We start from the raw sequence: 18667 nt of genomic DNA, 5'->3' as shown, positions 1-18667 counted from the left end.
CCCCATCCCTTTCTGCCACAGTGAGCTCCCCCCGACCCTGCTGTATGCAGAGCTCATGTCCCTTTGCTGCCCTCGGGTTGCGGGTCAAATACCATTTTTTTCAGAGAGGTCTCCCCTGACCTCCCCAGATAAAGACCAGCATTCTGCCCCCCATGCCCCGGCCTGCTCACTTAGACGACTTTGCCCCGAGTGCTTGATTCCCACCCGACATCATGCGCCGGACACTTGCTGGCCTTCCGGGCGCTCAGACAGGGGCCCGCACACCTGGCTCTGTGACCGGACGCCTGGCACGGCCAGTGGCGATGGGGGTGCCCCTGAGCCCTACCTGCTCAGCTCACCGCGGCTGCTGCCCACCTCCCGGAGCAGCTGCTGGCTGTGCCGCTCCAGCCCGCAGACCTCCCTCTGCAGCCGCTCGTTCTCCCCCTTCACGCAGGCATACTCTCGTTGAAGGAGCTCGAGGTTCGCAGCCTTCCTGGAGAGGGACTCTCGTAACTTTTCATTCTCCTTCTGTTTATCTGCAAACACAAAAAAGCGCCACTGAGAAGAGACACCATTTGTTTTTTCCAACCTTTTTACGCAAATACGGCACTTCAGCTCGAGCACTCCAGGAATACAAAGCAGAATGAGATTTAATCTGGCATTTATGATTTTGGCATTCCAATTATCTTATGCATTTTGGGCAGATAAATCTGTCAACATCAAGGCTGCAGATTAAACGTCACTGGGATGGAATGGGCCTGTTTAATTTTCTATACAATAATGGGCCGTGCAAACCTACTTTGCCTTCGCAGAGCAAACAGTGGGTATAAATTACAGACAGAGGCAAGAATCTGCCCCAGACTCTGGCAATGCATGTGAGGGAAGTCTGTAAGCCCCCATCTGCTCCTCAGACCAGGACAAGGGCACCACCCCCAAGGAATAAAATGTGCCCACAGCTTGGAGACGGGCAGTTAAGAGTATGACCTGGGGCAGAGAGGTGTGTTCAAGTGCACTCTGCTGCCCACTGGGGCCAAAACCTCGATGGAGTTTCTTGACTTCTCTGTGCCTCAGTTCCCCCACATGCATCGCTGTGAGGCTGAACCGAGATACTGCACACAAAGGGCTTAGCTCAAGGCTTCCCGAGAGCTCCCCAGGCCAGCTCTTCTCTGGGCTGCTGATGGCGGCGGCTACCAGGTCTGCAGCTCTGACGGCAGGCCTCACACCAAGAGCTGCATGGCTATCATCTGATTTCATCTTCGTAGCAAACCTCCGAGGCGGTACTATTTTTCTCATTTTCCAGATCGGAAACAAAGGATCGCAGAGAGGAAAACTTCCCCAGGGTCACAGAGCCAAACGGGCCACAGCCGAGACAGAGACCCAGCTTTTCTGATGCCACCCTTCACCACGGCATGACCATTTCTGAGAAAGTGCCCCCTCCCCCCTCAGACTCCAGCCCCACGACACTTCCTACAATTCCTGACTGGTCGACACTCTCCCCGCCTCTCACACCTAGGCTTCTGCCTGCTTTCTTTCTTCTATTTAGAAAACCCTGGCTCTTCTAAACCTTAGGCACGGTGGCTAACCCCTGCTTAGCCTGCTGGACTGAGCTCTTGAAGCCGAGCCTCTCCTGGGTGAAGACACGGTCCCCAGGGTCCTGTGCTCCCCAAGCCTGCCTTTGTCCTGGCTGACCCCCATGCTGGCCTGCCGTGGGTTGCCTGGCAGTCTCTCCCATCCGCCCACAAGGCCCTCGAGGAAAGGGACCAGGACCCACTCTTTCTGTATCAGTCTACACAGGCCCGGACACATTTGCTGAGTGCGTGATCTTCAAAAGCCTCGATTCTATCTCTTAAGCCAAAAACAGCATCAGAACCCTCCAGAGAGAATGGGAGAAGCTGGCCCAAATCCTAGCTCTACAGATTTCTAGCTCTGGGACCACCAGCGGGTCAATTCCCGAGGCCTCAGGTTCTTATCTGTAAAACATGACTAATAATTCCTCTGTCCAGAAACATTTTAAGTATTCAGAGATAATGTAGGTGAAAGCTCGCCGGGGGCTAAGCTCCAAAAAGAAACAATTAAGAGAAGGGATCCTCCTACGAAATACTGGAAAAACCTTCCTGATAAGAGGGAATCTCTGGATGAGATTTTGGCAGTAATAGATTTCAGCAGTAATAGATTTCCAGTCTTTCTGTCTTCCACTGTAACCTGTGTGCTTACTAGAGACGCCGTGCTGAGGGCTTCACAGGGCTGACTGTCACGACAGCCCCATGAGGTACGTCTATTTTACAGCTAAGAATACTGAGGTTCAGAGAGATTAAGTAAACTGAGGCACAGAGTCACAAAGGTACAGAAGCCACAAAGTCAAAGAGCCACAGAATGTGAACCTGGGTTGGTCAGACTCCAGTGCGTTCTTCCCATGCCACAGAGGGCTCTGGGGTCCAGACTGCCGGTGGCTCCTTTAGTTCCTACCTCTGGATCCCTTGGCCAGCATCATATTGAGAGCCTGGTTCTGCTTCCTCAGGAAACAGATCTCTGATGTCAGAGAATTATGCAGCTCTGATCCATAAGCAAAAGCATTTGTAGAACCTATAAAAATATACATAAATAGTGATTTATGGTCACCAGATCAATATGGATGGAACTTTCTAGAAAACAGTTTTAAACAACGAGGAAACACAACATGCAATGGAAATCATTCCAGATGAGGTATCACCAGAGCCCAAAGGGAAATGAGAGTGAGCATGAAAGAGGGGGCAAGAGCCGCCCCCATTCTTACCTCCTACACGTGAACTGAGGTAAACAGGTTCGTTTCTGCCCTCCCCAGCAGACGGTACCTCTACCATCCCTACTCTGAGCTGAAAGTGGAGTCATCCTCAACACTGCTCAACCAAGCGAACGTGACTGCTGGTTCTTCCTCCCAAGTGCCTCAGACGCTGGCTCACTCTTCCTCTGTCCCTGGAGTTCAGACCTTATCAGCACGCCCTGACCTTGCCTCCCTGCTACTCTGCCAGTGGGGCTGCACACACTCCAGTCATGATATTCTCTGCTAAGAAACACTAGACGGCCCTCCCCTGCAAAGACAGACAATCAAACAAACCAAACACAAGGTCCAAACTTCAGGTCTCCATGACTTCACTTCAAGCTCACGCACAACCCTCTCTCTCTCCACCCTCGACTCTAGCGTCCTCGAATGCAGCCGGACCGGGCTACACCTGTGCCCCCACACACTATGCGGTCACACATCTCCCTGACTTTGTAAAGTGAGGTCTTTATTCCCTGTGCCTAGAATGCCCAGTTCCTTCACCTTCACACTCGTCTTTCAACTGTTAGCTCAAGTTCACTGTGTAGTCTAAGTGTTTACTAAAAAGATCCGGGTCTGAAGCCAGACAGACTGGGTTTGAGATTACTTACAAACTCTGATCAGTTTAGCTCAGGCTACGGTCCTTCTCCTAAAATGCTACCCCTTCCTCTGGCCAGACAGCTGCCCTGAGACACAACCCCCTCCAGCTCTCTATCCCTGCACCATATATGACATCCAGAGCACAGGAACATGAGACCCTCAGGAGAGCACAGGGCTTTCTACACGGGGCAGGCAGATGCTTCCCTCCCCGCCTCCCTTACCACCCCGCAGAAGCAGACTGCTTTCCTAAACTCCAGGGCAGCTAGAACATGAAACCTGAAGGGAAGCCTGCTGGAGGCTTCTGGGAAAGATTTCGAACTCGGATGAAAAGAGGGAGGAGCCCCGAGCCCCACCATCTTCATTCTGATGCTGCAGACACTGTCCTGAGAGGAGGTTATTTATGCTCAGAATGACCACGGTCCTCGTGGAGATGGACCCCAAGCCCTGCCAGCCTATCACTGAGCCAGTAAACCTGCCTGGAACTGCCTGTGTCTGGTTCTCTTGTTAGGTCAGAAAATATAAATCCCCATTGTTTACACCAGTTTTCACTCATATTCTGTTCTCTGCAGCTGCAAGCATCCTGGTACACAACTGATTAGAGGTGAATATTCAAACTCCCCATAAGGACGGTGGGACATCAGGCCTCCCAGAAGCCAATGTGGCACATTCTCTCTGCTCTCCAGCACCACCTTTCCCCATGAGAGTGATTCACAAATCACAGCGCCATGTAATCTTTCATTCCCGTGTGCCTCTCCCTGCCAATCCCCTCTACTCTCCCCTATGAACTCTAGTGTCTTCTCGGAGACACCTGGGTCTGAATCATGGCTCCGGCTTCTTAATAGCTGTATGACCTCGGGCTGGTCATGTTACTTCCCTAAGTCTCCACTAGCCCAGTAAAAATGATCCACGTTGTTATTATTACTGCTATTATCATTTATGTTAATATCCTAACGGGTGGTGGGCTGGAGCCAAAAATAGGACCGAAGCGCCCTCTGGATGAACAGGAACAATCCTACAGATGAAGTCGGCTCTGGCCACAGCTGGGGGGGGGGTCACTTCTCGAAGGAAGAGTCAGGCCAGAGGCCAGAGCCGGACAGAGCCTGAGCTGGCAGGGTGTCCTCTGAAGGCCGTCACTACCAGCTCCTCCACCTGATGACAAGTTAACCCGCGAGGTGAGAGTTTTTAACAACATTCTGCCTCAGCATCACAAGGAGCCCTGCCTTTCTCAGACCTGCTCCCAAGATGAACGCCTCACAGCAGGGGGGAGGCGGAGCCACTTTTACTCCCTTGTCTTTCTAGAGGTTGTGACAACAGGGCGAGAACAGCGTGTCTTTCCAACACTGTAAATACTTTATGAATGCCTTTTTGTAGACCTTCCATCACAGTGAATTACTCTCCAGAGCAACAGTGCCAGCTCCACTGTAGCTGGTGGCCATTTGAGCCCCCAAATAATTCTATAATTGGATTTGCCAGGAAAAATGTAAAACAGAATGAATCTAATTCAGGCATTACCACGAGTGAATGTGAAGGGCCCAGGCATGTATTTCTTCCCCGCGTTTCATAGGACTAATGACTCGGGTTAATCAATTTCCCTGGGGGTGAGAGAGAGGGCGGAAGCCGGGTGGGGGAGGGAGGCAGAGAGAGTGGCGTGGATCCACTCTGGACCTCACAGACCACAGCACATCAGCACGTACATGGCTCTGGAAAGACCTTCTAGGCAGAGGGCTGCGACGGGCCAGGCAGGAATGAGAACTGGACCAGGGGTCCCAGGACTCAAGTGCCGCCGCCACTGAGTACATCTTGCAGAACTGTTGTCTCGTCTCTAAAAACGTACGGTCACCACTTGTGGCAGGGCTCTGCGACGGGACGCTAATAATGTGATACAAAATAAAAGGGTAAAATAACTTGGTAATGACAAAGAAAACCACCACTTACTGAGTGAGGCACGGAGCAAGGCCCTGTTGAGAGCACTGCTTCACTGACTCTCAGGGTGGCTGTGTTTGATAAAATAATTCAGTCTGGAAGAGGCGGGGTGACTTGCCCAAGTCCCAGAGCTAATAACCAGAAGACCTGGGGTCCACACCCAGCTCAGTGCAACTCCCTAACAAACTCGGGCTTTTCCTGGGGCACAAAGCTGCTCTCCAGACACGGTCTTCGTGGAATGAAAACAATCTCTTTGGAGCAATAAGGAAAGATGTCCAAAACACACTGCTCAATGAAAAAAGGGACAGAATGACAGATAGGAAGTATTCTAGGAGAAGGAGAAAATGAGCATATGCATTTGTATTTGCATTGAGAAAGCCCTGTTAGCGTGCGGAAGACAACAGAGGGGGGAGGAGAGAAGGGAGAGCAGGATGAATGGTACAGAAGGGAGACAGTGAGCTTCGCACTGGGTGAATGTCTTCCTTATGGGAAAAATACGTATTTTTAAGTCTTTCATGGAAGAACACCATTCAGACCTAACCGAGTTTCCATGCAGGCATACCGGCAACCTCGTGGCTCACCAAACTGCTAACAAGCTCATACTTTTAAGGTCCATTACTGATGAAAAGACGAAATACCGCCCTGTTTTATTTTAAAATACCTCTACTTCTCTCCAGCGACCAAAGTCAGAAGAGGAGCCGGCCCCGCTCCGGGCTGCAGAGGCCAGCAGACTCCTTCAGGGCCAGGGATTGTGGGGGTCGCTCTGTCCAGTCAGCTCACCTGACTCATCGCCACGGGATAAAACGGGGATGATTCTCCCCACTTTATAAATAGTCTGCAGTGTTTAGCGAGGTCACCGTGGAGGCAAGCAGCGAGGTCAGGATCCGAGCTGAAAACTCTCTGGCCACCAGTGAGTGTGAAGCTCACCAACACACAGCAGGCGATCCAGGCAAGTGCACCCCAGCCGAAGCCCTCGCAGGCGCGGCACAGCCCTCTGGGGCGGCTCTCCCTTACCTGGATCGAGTTCAGACCCTTGCCGTTCCAGCTGTCCCCGAAGCTTCTCGTTTGTCTTAATAGATTCTTCTAAACGTTTCCTCAGACTTCGAATTTCTTGAATATGTTCCATTACTAAGTCTACAGGAGGGAGAGTTATTTTTAATTTAAAGTCTGAAGCCCCCAACAAATTGAATAATTTACAAATTATGCAAGGATCTTAAAATTCCAAGTCGTGCTGGATGTATTCAGATCGTCGGTAACTGGCAACACTTTCCCGGGCTTGGTGAGGCTGAGCGACTGCCCACAGCCCACGGACACAGTTCTGTAATGGTTCTCTGCAGCCCTCCACGAGCAGGGAGTTCTATATCACATGGAAAAATTATATTCCATACAATTTTAATGCTAACTCTAATGCGGCCCTTTATTCTTCCAAATATCAAATATTAATTTAAAACTTTCCTCATGGTGAAACTAACAGATCACTTTCAAGTCTGTCTGAATTGCCTGAGCGTGGATTAAACCACTTTCATAATGAATCCAGATATTTCTCTGAAAGGACTATGTTTATCCATTTATCATTTACTCAGTTGAGACTCAAAAACAGAGCAAAACAGTAATCCCAGAGCTCGTGAAAATGGTAAGAAGTGTGTACTCTCCAGAGCACATCCTGTTCGCGTGAATGTAAATGTGCGTGACTGCTGGGCTATATTTTTATCATCAGCCTTAGAAAGGTTCTTTTCCAAAGTCTTTCCTCAAATAATTCTACTTCCAGGAATCCACTCAAAGAGATCACCAGAGATACTGATAACCACTTGCCAGAAAGCATGAAAACGTTCATCTGAAGCACTATTATAGAGCAATAAAAACTGAACATGACTCAAATTATTAAACCAACTGTATTACATTACATTGCTGTGATACAGTATTCTACAGCTACTGAAATTATAATATGAAGACTGTATCATCTTACAGAAAAATACAGATACAAAATGGATTATTCAGCATAATTATAACATTTTTAAATTTTAAAATTTGCAGACAAAAAAGACACATAAACACAAAATAAGAAAATCTATCCCGAGATATTAACAGCAGTTGCCTTTGGGTGGAAGAGTTCAGGTTTTTCAAAACTTCTGTATTCTATCTTTTTTAAATTTATTTTTATTTTTTCAGTGTTCCAAGATTCATTGTTTATGCACCACACCCAGTGCTCCGTGCAATACGTGCCCTACTTAATACCCACCACCAGGCCTTCCCAACCCCCCCACCCCTCCCCTCCAAATCCCTCAGTTTGTATTCTATCTCAGTGTAACATTTATTCATACGTAAAAATTTAAGTTTCCCAAATTTTCTACCATGAGCATGCCCTATTTTTTCAGCCACTGCCACATCTCACTTTAGCAAAGAACGAAGGATGCACAGTTGCAATCTGGAGGTAGGTTTCTAGAATCAGTGTTTAAAGCATAGCCACATCAAGTATCCAAAGCCAAAATTAATGTCTTTAATTCATCAATTACGGTACACTCAGTATGTCTTCGGAATGTTTGTTTTAAAACATTATACTAATGTTATGACCCAGTTTTAATTCCTCCAAAATGGCTTTCGTTTAAAAGTAGTACAATGTTACAGATCTTTTCCTAATTAAATAGTAATTCTGCCATGAATGTGAATGTTTATGAGACGACTTAATTCCCAGACCTTCAGCTATCTCCTGTTAATGCCAGAAGTGTGGCAGTCATTTGGTGGGATGCATGAGGCCCTCCTGGCCAGCCCAGCGCTAAAAGACCCTGTGCAGCAAACTCCTGCCACACCTCCCGCCCCTGCCCTGCTGCCCTGCAATCGTCCAGCCACTAGTCAGGTCCGAGTAAGGCAGGAACTTATCTATTCTGATCGCAGTCCTCCTCGCTGGTTTATATCCACATCCCACGCTGCCGGCTTCTTGGGTAAATTGGTTCGCAGCACCTGCCACTGAGCCTGTCCAGGAGCCAGACTCATCATCAGGGCTTAAGGAAACATTCCCAGTTGAACTGGACACCACTTATTAATTATGCAGCCCCAACCAAGGAGAAGGAAACACTAGACTCGTCTTTACAAAATGGGAGAAAAATATCTGTCCCTCCTCTAATAAACATCCTTCCGACAAATGCTAACTCTTTAATACCATAAATCCTGCGAGAGGCAACCAGCAAAAACCGTGTGTGTATCTTTGGCCTAGTAGTTCCACCTTACAGAATCTAGGTTAAGATAATGCACTGAAATAAGGGGAAAGCTTCATGTTCAAAGACATTCCCTGCGGCAGTGTTCACAATTGTGAAATTTTAGAAATGACTTAAATGTTCAGCAAAAGGGGAACATAAGGAAAACTGCAGTTCAGCCATTCAACGGACTATTCTAAAGCCACTAAAAATGATGGTATGTAACAACATGTCAGAAAGCTTATGATAGAATGTCAAGTGCAAAAAGGAAAAATACTAAATTATCTCTCTACTTAGAATATAAACATGACAAAAGGAAAAAACAGATGCAGAGACCAAGAGTCTGAAGAGAAGCAAACCAAAAAAGCTAAGAGTGGGCTTATTAGAATGGCTCCAGAGCACTGCCCCCCCCCCCAGAAAGTGCCTGCTAATGCACAAGGAGGGCGTGACAAGCCCAAGGTCATGAGTCCCCAGAATCATAAGACATAAGGAGATGCCTAAAAGGTTCTGTATTAGAAATAAACCAAGACTGGCGTGGCAGACATGTGGGAGGGTAGAAACAAGAGGGGCTGACAAAAGAAACCGAGAGTGAGGTGCCCAAACTGTAGCAGAAGGGTTTGAAAGAACAGGGGTCCCACATATTCCCTTTAAGTGATCTGGCTTGCTGTACTGTTAACCCTCACGCCCTTGTAATTCCTCCAGCCCTCAATCAAAGGTGTTCCTCCCACAAAAAAGAGTCTCAGGGGTTCTTGGAAATGGACTGAATTCCTTGCCGGGCTGATGGAGTGCAGAAGGAAGTGCAGCTAAGGACAGGAAAACAACTCATGGGTCTGACCCACACGAGGAGAAGGCAGATCAAAGAGCCAGAAATAACCGAGAGAAACCTAGTACGTAGAAACTCACAGAAATCATACAGGGATACAGCCAGAAACCCAAAGAAAGCAAATCTAGGTGAGGAGCCCGGCTGACACCACACTTCTATCAAACACGGGTATTCGTTGCTCTGGGTATTTTCCAACTGTGCTCCTCCAGGCCCAGGGTGTCCCAGAGGAGCCTCAGGAGCCGCTGTAGAGGACAAAGTCTCACCCATATCTTAATTACATATTAGGCCTCCATATAAAGTTCATCTGAAACAAAGTGGGGAGTTGTTGCTAAAACAGACTTTGAATTTTTGAAAACACGTTCTGTGTGATCAGGTGTCAACAAAAAGCGTTTAGAGGGGCGCCTGGGTGGCTCAGTGGGTTAAAGCCCAGCCTTTGGCTCGGATCATGATCCCAGGGTCCTGGGATCGAGCCCCACATCGGGCTCTCTACTCAGCGGGGAGCCTGCTTTCTCCTCTCTCTCTCTGCCTGCCTCTCTGCCACTTGTGATCTCTATCTGTCAAATAAATAAATAACATCTTTAAAAAAAAAAAAAAAGAAGAGTTTAGAAAGGAGGTGCCAGCGTCTGGTTTGTGCTCTGCATCCATTCTGGCTGCCTTGCAAATAACCACTGGAAGAAAGGAGAGACCAGAGGATGTCAGCTAAGGTCCAGAATCTATACCAGGGGTCAGAAAACCACAGCTCCTGGGTCAAACCCACCCACCACCTATTTTGGTAAATAACGGTTTATTGGAACAGAGCCACACTCATTCACTTACATTTTGTCTACGGCTGCCTTCTGCTACAACAACAGGATTGAGTAATTACAACAAAGACCATATGTTCCACAAAGCCCAAAATATTTACTATCTGCCCTTTCCTAGGAAACATTTGCCAATCCAATACCTCATACCTAATACCCCAACAGGAGGTAATGGAGACTACAAATACAGAGGAGGTAAAGGAGAGCTCAGGGGCACGTGGAGGTTCGGGAGGCTGATGCTGCCAACTGAGCCCATGGCCCAAGGTCAGTGGCAGGACGAAGGGGCTGACCCAGTGGACAAAAGGTCACACCCTGAAGGGAAACACTGCAGATCGCTAGAATTACAAAATACCCTAGCAGGGGTTCAGGGGGACGGTGGGTGGTTAGGTAACTGGGACAGCTGTACAATTCCAAGCATGGGTCTTCAAAGTGACAGGGTCTCAGAAGAGCCTGAAGGGGAAAATGGGAAATTAACCAGACTTGGAATGGACACAGAATCTCAGGGTCTGCCAGTCTGGTTTCTGCCACTGTTAGAAGAGTAAGGAAATGGCGAATCACATAATAAGTCATCATTAAGAAATAAAAATGACTCTTCCCCAATCACCAACACTTTCAACAACCACAGCTTTCCCCAGTGATAAATGAGAGTCTGAATGACCAGCTCTGGCCCTGCCAGGATCTCCCTCCATCAGACGAATATTCAAATGTCACTACACTCTGCTTACTCAGGCAAGATGGCAAATTACTGTTTAGACCAGGAAGCCTTGGCCGCCTCTAAAATGCTTAGCAAAGCTTAGCTTACCTTGAGAAAAATGGTTCGTCAATACCGAGGTCTTCCCGGTCTCGCTGTCTTGCTTCTGGTCTTGTGAGAGGACGGACGACTTCTCGGACATTTCATAGTCGGATAACGCATGAGAGGCAGATGGCTCAGGAGACTCAGGGAGGATGTGCTGGTAGGTGACACCGTCTTCTTCCAACCTTCACCATCGGGATTGAGAGAGAAATTGTTCCCCACACTAAGATCCCAAGCCAGGACCAGGACTTGGGAACACTTAAGGTTACTTGGCCCCTTGTAATCTCCCCGTATTTGCAACTTTGTTTTGGAGCCCTTTTGTTTCCCCAGAGCATTTTATTAGGGAGGACACTCTAAAACCAAAAAGCGCTCAGTGGGCTTGAGTCTGGAGCCAGTGAAGATGGGGGAGCCACTGTCTGACTCATGGGGAGGGGCCCTCCACGAGAGCACGAGTCAGTGCCCACTCTGTACCAGGCGTGTTAGACATACCGTCTTACTCAGTCCTCACAGAGACCCTTTGAGCGCGAGAGGACTATCCTGCAGACTTGGGGAGCCTGAGGCACAAGCTTGCCCACAGTCTCACCACTTGAGCCCAGGTTTGTCTGTCTCCGCAGCCCTAGGAGAATGCGGGAGGCCAACCCAAACCCATGAAGCGGCCTTATGGGTTTAAAAATCTTAAAACCCTCAGGGCCCCCACACAGGTCCCAATGCCACCACTCTGGCAATCATCTGATTAACCTGTATTTCCCAAGAGCCACCTGAACCATGAGGAAAAACACCCTGAACTGGGTGAAAAGCCCACATGAATCTCCATTATAGATAAGCTCCTTAATTTAAGCTCTTTTTTTTCTTCCACTTTTTCCTATTACTTCTTGTCTCATTATTCATGAGCTCAGACAAGAGCAAAGGACTCCAAAGCTGCAACGCATTCATTAACAGGTAAACACCAGATGCAACTTCACTCAGACAGCGTGATGGATGCACGGGCTTGCCGCTGCCTTGCAAAAGTGCCGAATGGGCCAAGGGCACCCATTTAATTAGCTTAGGAGTGACCCGTGTGAGTGCTAAGCCTACAGCGGAAAAAGGCAGAACAGAAGGAAAAGAAACCAACCTGTCAGGGATGGGAAGGGTGACACATGGCTGAGGAGGGCTGAAGCAGACTCCCTGCCTCCTTCCAGCCCCCTCTCCAAGCAACCACGGTCGTCTTTCACGACAGCAAATCTGATTTTGTCTGGCCCCAGCTTATTCTCCTTCAAAGACCCCCCTCTTCCCATAGTATAGAATTTGGACTCCTAATACATAATCTGAGGACCAGCCCAGCACAGTCCCATCTGCCTCTCCAGCCTCGACCCTCAAGTTCCCTGCACCAGCTCGCAGGGGCCACATCGCTCTTGCCTCATACACACTCTCCGACAACCCCTGCCCAGGCCTCTCATCCTTTAGATCTCAGTTGAGACTGTCTGCGCATTGGGAGGCCTTGCTTGCCCTCTCCATAGCCCGCCACTGGGATGCGATCCATTATTAGGAGGATGGAAGTAGAGGGCTGAACAGGGAGGGATCTGTGAAAACACTGTGGTGGGAAAGGAGTGCTTCTTCTGAACGTACAGATGCTCTGACTGAAATGTCCTCCGGTAAGCTGGGATGTGTCCCCACCTGCTTACTCTGTGATGCTGTGGCCTTCGTGATGCCAAGAAAGTCCAAAATTCTGGTCTCTGTCTCTTTATTTTACCTCCAGAAGCCCAAAGGTCTGCTGCTCCAAAGAGGAGGGAAATACACGTAGCACTCCCAAAGGTCAGAACCTTTAAACAAGGAACCAGAGGGGGCAAGGCCTTGACATTTCCTGTAGGCCATCAAGGCAAACTAAGGAAGTACACAACACATTTATTCCATCAACAGTTTTTGAATTCTAACTATGAGCCAAATAATTAAGGCGGAAGCAGGTATAGAGATATTCAAGACACAGTCTTTGTTCTCAAAAGGTAATATACAACAATAATAAGAGAACAGAGTCTGACAGATTCAAGTTCAAACCCCAGCTCTGCTTCTTAATGGCAAGCATGCAGTTCCGACCCTTGTCCTAAAATGGGAACGGTGCTTGCATGGTAGTGTCAGAAAGGATGAATGTGAATGCCTAGGGTAGCAGCCGACACACACCAACACCCACCGTTCACGCTAGCTCCTTTCCTCTGTCGAGGAAGTCTGGGAGTGGAGAGACAAATGCAGGGCGTACTACAACGCCATGTGCTAAGTGCTGTAATGTGACAACATGCCAAGTACTACAGGAAAAATAACTGATCCTGGAATGCAGAAGAGAGACGGGGATGTTGGGGAGAGCCAGGTTCACTGCTATATCAATGGACTCTGAAGAAGGATTTTCAAACTACAACAGGAAGAAGTCAGGCACAGGCTGCAGAACAGTAAAAAGTCAGGGAAGACTGAAGCATGAGGAACACGAGAGAAAGAAAGATGGGTCCGACTGAGCAGGGCCTCAAAGCTCAGGCTAAGGCATCTGAAATTGATCCTGCAGGGCCCAGGAGCCAACAGAAGGAACGTGTCATCCTCGTCAAAGCACCAGGCAGACAGACGTCAGGAATGGCCCAAAACAACTGAATGAAGGCTGCAGGGTACACGGAGTAAACGCCTGCTTGTGCGCGGCCACTGTCAGTCTCACAAGTGTGTGTGCCTTGCCCACGAGCAGCGGGAAACTAGCCCACCAGGAGGGAGCCGGCACACCCAGTGGACAAACCCACCACACATGCTTCTCCCCCATGCCACACGCTCACCTCTCCATCGCTTCATTCTGGGGACTCTTGTCCACTTCAGCTGATTTCCCTGGGAGCAGAAAGAACATCAAGAAGAAGGAAAACGTTAAAAATAAACAAATACTGTACCTCTGGGACAAATAATACATTATATGTTAATTTTAAAAATTTGAAAAAAGAAAGAAAGAGAGAAAGAATAAAACCCAGTATTCCCTAATAATTTCCTGCTGATACACTTGCAGAGGCCCCATTCCATTTGCTTAAATACTCTTTGGAACAATCCTGGAAATTTAAAGGAGGATCACCAAGAACACACTCAGACCAGCGGCTCCTCATTCATCCCCGCTCTGGCAGCAGTTCTAGGAGGGAGGGGACAGGCCTGAATCTAAGAACCCATCCCCAAGGTGCTGCTAGGTGCAGGTTCTTTTCCCACCTCTAAAAACTCAGATACTAACAGAATACACGCTTGTTACAGGAAATGGGTAACGAACAAGAAAAAGAACGTAACATAACATGTCCTCAGTACGGACATGTTATGGATTTCCTTCCGTTCTTTCTTCCGTGCATTTTGGCATGGGTGACACTGTACGTGACTTCATCTTTTCCCTTCGTATTTCATTCTAAGGACGCTTCTTACTGAGCTTTGCCTTGGAAACCTAATTTGGAAGGACTGCATTACCATTCCACTGCAGGGAGGCATGCACCGTGGTTTCTGCCAGTCCCCTATTTGACATGTAGGTCATCTCCAATTTTTCACTTTTATAAGTCAATGAAATAAACATCTTTGTACATACAGCGTTATCTGCATTTAAATGATTTCCTAAGGAGAGACTCTCAGAAGTGGGATTAGCAGGAAGAGGAGTATATGAGTGCAGATGAATAAGCCAGGGCCTGCGGCAGGGGAGGGACGACGAGAAATGGCGAAAGAAAACAAAATAAAGCTGAGAACGTAAGTGGGCAAAAGATGCACTGCTCTCTCCTGCACGGCAGGCTTTGCTGTTTGAAAGGAAACACAGGAGCCCAGGTTTCAAAGAGACTAACAACTTCATGTTAAAAATACTTCAGAACTCTGGAAATTGCAGACTGGGATGAGCTCTTTGAAGAAGCTAACGCGTGGCTAAAGAAAAAAAACAAACCCTTCTCGAGCTGCACTTGAAAAATGAGACTATAATTAAACGGCACCCACACATTCCATTTTCAAAACTACTCCAAAAAGGGAAAGTTCTTGAACACCACAGTGCGGAGGAAAAGAGCACCAGAGACTCACGCATTTGCCTTGTGCCTCGTGGACCCCACATGTGTGCTCCCCGGGGCTAGGAGGTGCTGCTATTGGGGCTCCCTCAACACCCCAGCAGGACAACAGTGGGCAGAGAGAGCCAGTGTGACATCCCGAGGGCTTGAACATCACCTGCCACTGCAGGGCACTGGGGGGCACCAGCAAGGAGTCACACGGGCCCCCCGAGATCAGGTGCCAGGCCCCAAGGATGACGACGACAACGTCCTCTGGCCTCACATCGATCCCACTGGCACAGGGTCAGGATCTCCATGTAAGAGTGAAGCGGAAATCCAAGAGGTCTGCCGTGTCCCCTCTCTTCCTCCAACATCCCATCACCTACTTCACTGTAAGCTCCAGCTAAGCAAGGGATCTGGAGACACTCCAGAGCTAGCTTGACCACAAATCTAGGTCTTGATCCTCTTGGTTACATCCTGGCCAAAAACACCACGACATTTTGACACCCCAGAAGGTAGGGGGAGGGTGACAGGCCCTCTACTGCATAGAGGGGCTCCACGCCTGTGTCCTCTACACTCAAGAGGGGAAATCGCCATCTGCCTGGGGCAATTTCCCAGACACTGACTGGAAGTCCCAGGCCTCAAGACCACCATGAACAGGCAGAGACAACTGTTGTTAGAACAGCTCAGCACTTTCCATCTTGCACCTGCACAGGGCTGCTCCCCAACATTCAGCTGTCACCCTGACGATGGGCCATCTGCCCAGCCCGGCCCTCCAAAGGGCTCAGGAGTCTACACGCACCAGCCATGCACATGACAGCATCGTCTCCTGCTGCAGCGGACCAGTGTGCTTTCAGAGGACGGACACACACCTCAGCAACTTCACCGGCTAGGGGATCACTGCTCTGGGGCACGCTCTAAGCACTCTGGGACTCCTGACCATAAATTCATCGTGTACCTATCACAAAAACCTCTCTTCGATTCCTGACAAAATCCAAGACCAGAGAAGGAAATGCCCTGAGGCCATCCAAAGCCCGGGCTTCTCTGTCTTCGAATAGGACATCCTGTGCAGAGCTGCTAATGACTCCACAATTATATTCTGCCCATTCCCCTGCCACGATGGAATGCTTTAAAGCCAAATGACAAATTGTTAGTGTGGGATTCACAAGGCCATCATGACAAGCGATGCATTGAATTCCATGGTGGAAACTGCCTTCACACAGGTGACAGGGTACCATCTGTCAGCCTATTCAGGAAGCTTAGGAAGCATGTCATGAAGGCGCTGCTCCCATCTTTCAGGCAAATCTCACCACTACACTGAAAAGCTTAGAGTAGGTGGCAGTGACAGGGGGAGGGGGAACTTCATCCTTTCAAACAAAAAGACTTGTAGTTATCCGATCCATACCGGAACCAGCAAGAAAACTATCCTGCACCACAGTCTTGTAACCGGTCGGCTCTCCCTCTTCCCTGCACTGATCCATCCCGAACGCTGCCTGTTTGAAAAGCCTCTTTTGAAACAGTCCCCCTCATTCCAAATCCACCAACCGTACAGAACCCAGTTCTAATATCATAGCCTGGCATCTCCTACGTGACCCAAATGCTCCTTGCTTTGCATCCACTAGTCATTTGTAGAATGTATTTGCAGTTCCTCCCAGATGCCTGTGCCTGTGCCTGTGCCTGATGCTGAGGGTAAGGACGAACGAGGCTCCATCGTAACCTCAGTGAGTTCACAGCTGCGGGGGGATGAGGGACCCAAAAGACAAATACACTACAAGGCTGTGACAAGGGGTGGCACGAGATGCCATGGGAAGGCCTGCAGAGGAAAGGAACGTGAGCCAGCCTGGACCACCCGGGACAATTTAGAGGAGGTGACCAGGGACACACGTCTGAGGCAGGAAAGAACTGCTGCATAAAAATACGAAGCTGCTAAAGGGCCACATGGAGGGCTGATTCTATGGATACTTAGGAAAGAGCTTCCATTTTCTCTGATCGCCTGCCTACCATGCTAATTATACCTCGCACGCCCCCTTTACCACTCCTAAAATACCCTTCCCCGGTGATTTGCAATATGGAAGGTTGAGCTCTAATACCCTTTCCTCCTGGAAGCCTTCCCTTTGGAGCTCAGGGGCGCCTCATTCCGAGCCCCCACTACGTGGGCCAGACAGTGTCAGAGGACCTGAATCAAAGGGCTCCCGAGAGTAAGATCCAAACCACATAAAACTATCAGTATTGTCACCAAATCCTGACTGAACACTACAAGTATGGCCCCAGCTTAGTTTGGGAGCCAGGACAAAACAAGGCCCCATCTTCCAGGAGTCTATGCCCTGAAGAAATACAATGTGCCCACAAGGCTTCATTGCTGTCACCCCCTGTGCTCCCAAGAATGGTTAGACGGGATACCACACTTCAAATAATCTCATTTAATCCTCACAAATAACTGGGCAAGATGGGTACTATTCCCTCCCAGAGGAAATGTGACCATTAAGAGGGTACGAGAAGCATAAAGCTGGGATTTGAACTCAAGTCTTTCTGGCTCCAAAGATTCTGTTCTTTCCGCCCGGCGAAGAGCGTCCATCACGAGGCCAGACACGACTGTCATAGGCAAGCTACAACCAACCCAGAATAAAAAACAAAACAAAGAGTTTTGCATCTGCTTGAGGTGAACAAAGAAAGCTTGCTAGAGGATGAACAGAATTCCTAGAAGAGAAGAGAAAATACAAACCTTCTAGAAAAGGGACTGGTTTGAGCAAAATCCCGGAAGTGGGGAAATGCAAGCAAGGCCTGCAACACAGAAGTACCAGCTGGGACGCGCAGCTGGGCAGGAGTGTGAGAGGCACCACATCATGGCGGTCAGGAGGCTAGGCTGTGGAAGCAAACTGCCTGGGCTCAAACCCAGACTCGGCCACTCCTTGGGTGACCTCGAGCAAGTAACTTCCCTTCTCAGTTCCTTATTCATTCAATGAAGGTGATAGGTAGTAGCTACTCACAGGCTGAGAGCATACCCAACACAGAACACACAGCCTATAAAGCCCAGCCTTCCTCACTGCTTCTCCATCATCAACACCGTCATTCTCGCTGAGCGGGGAGTGACCCGGGACAAGGCAGACCTGTAGAAGGCCTTGGAAGAAATGCATGGTGTAGGTTCATCCGCGCAAGCACAAGAGAGTCCAGAGAAAGGACCCCCACAACTGTCCTCTACCCATGTGGCTACACCCTGACACATGTGGTGAGCTCATGGGGGAAAGAGACCACCTCACAACCTTCTCGGTTCCCTCCCCAGTGCCGACTCAGAAATACCCGAGGAGCACACAGTATTCCTGACGTTTGCTACTGGCCTCGGGAGGCACCAGGAACAAGGACACCACGGGACTGCAACACCAGCTCTCCAACTGCTTTGGGTCCCAGCGCACTTCAGGAATCTGAGCTATAGGTCCCCTCCCTGAAAAAAGGCACTCAGAAAATCTTGCAGGATTCTGGACCCTAGTGAAATCCCTAGCATGTAAAGCTAGAAAAGATCCCGGCTCTGGTCCTGACGAAGAGTGGGAAAGCACACTATCATCCTACTTCCTGGGTTCTACCACGTAAACATTATTAAAGGAAAGCAAGGATATGTACAAAGATTCCAATACACTGTTCTTTTAATAGCCCCAAACTGGAAACACCCTGAATGTCCACCTAATGGGGAATGATTAAGTAGATTATAGTACATTCATACAGAAGAATGTTCTGCAGCCACTAAAACTTACAATGTAGGTTAGTATTTATTATC

The 18667-nt window shown here is 48.8% G+C and overlaps 1 protein-coding gene across 2 annotated transcripts in view; it reads right to left on the bottom strand.

The window, feature by feature from the left end:
- The window catches only part of CDK5RAP2 (CDK5 regulatory subunit associated protein 2), a 168972-nt gene that overhangs the window by 21169 nt on the left and 129136 nt on the right, over nt 1-18667 (bottom strand). For both annotated transcript variants that reach the window (XM_044265030.1, XM_044265031.1), the window contains 5 exons: nt 13690-13738; nt 10916-11091; nt 6314-6433; nt 2446-2562; nt 326-515 (listed from right to left, as the gene is read on the bottom strand). In XM_044265030.1, the coding sequence (XP_044120965.1) occupies nt 326-515; nt 2446-2562; nt 6314-6433; nt 10916-11091; nt 13690-13738 (652 nt within the window). The remainder of the gene's footprint in view (nt 1-325; nt 516-2445; nt 2563-6313; nt 6434-10915; nt 11092-13689; nt 13739-18667) is intronic.

This window comes from Neovison vison, chromosome 9 (assembly GCF_020171115.1).
Source record: "Neovison vison isolate M4711 chromosome 9, ASM_NN_V1, whole genome shotgun sequence".
Classification (NCBI taxonomy): domain Eukaryota; kingdom Metazoa; phylum Chordata; class Mammalia; order Carnivora; family Mustelidae; genus Neogale; species Neogale vison.
Note: the sequence above shows the minus strand (reverse complement) of the source record. Positions and strands in the feature narration are given on the sequence as shown.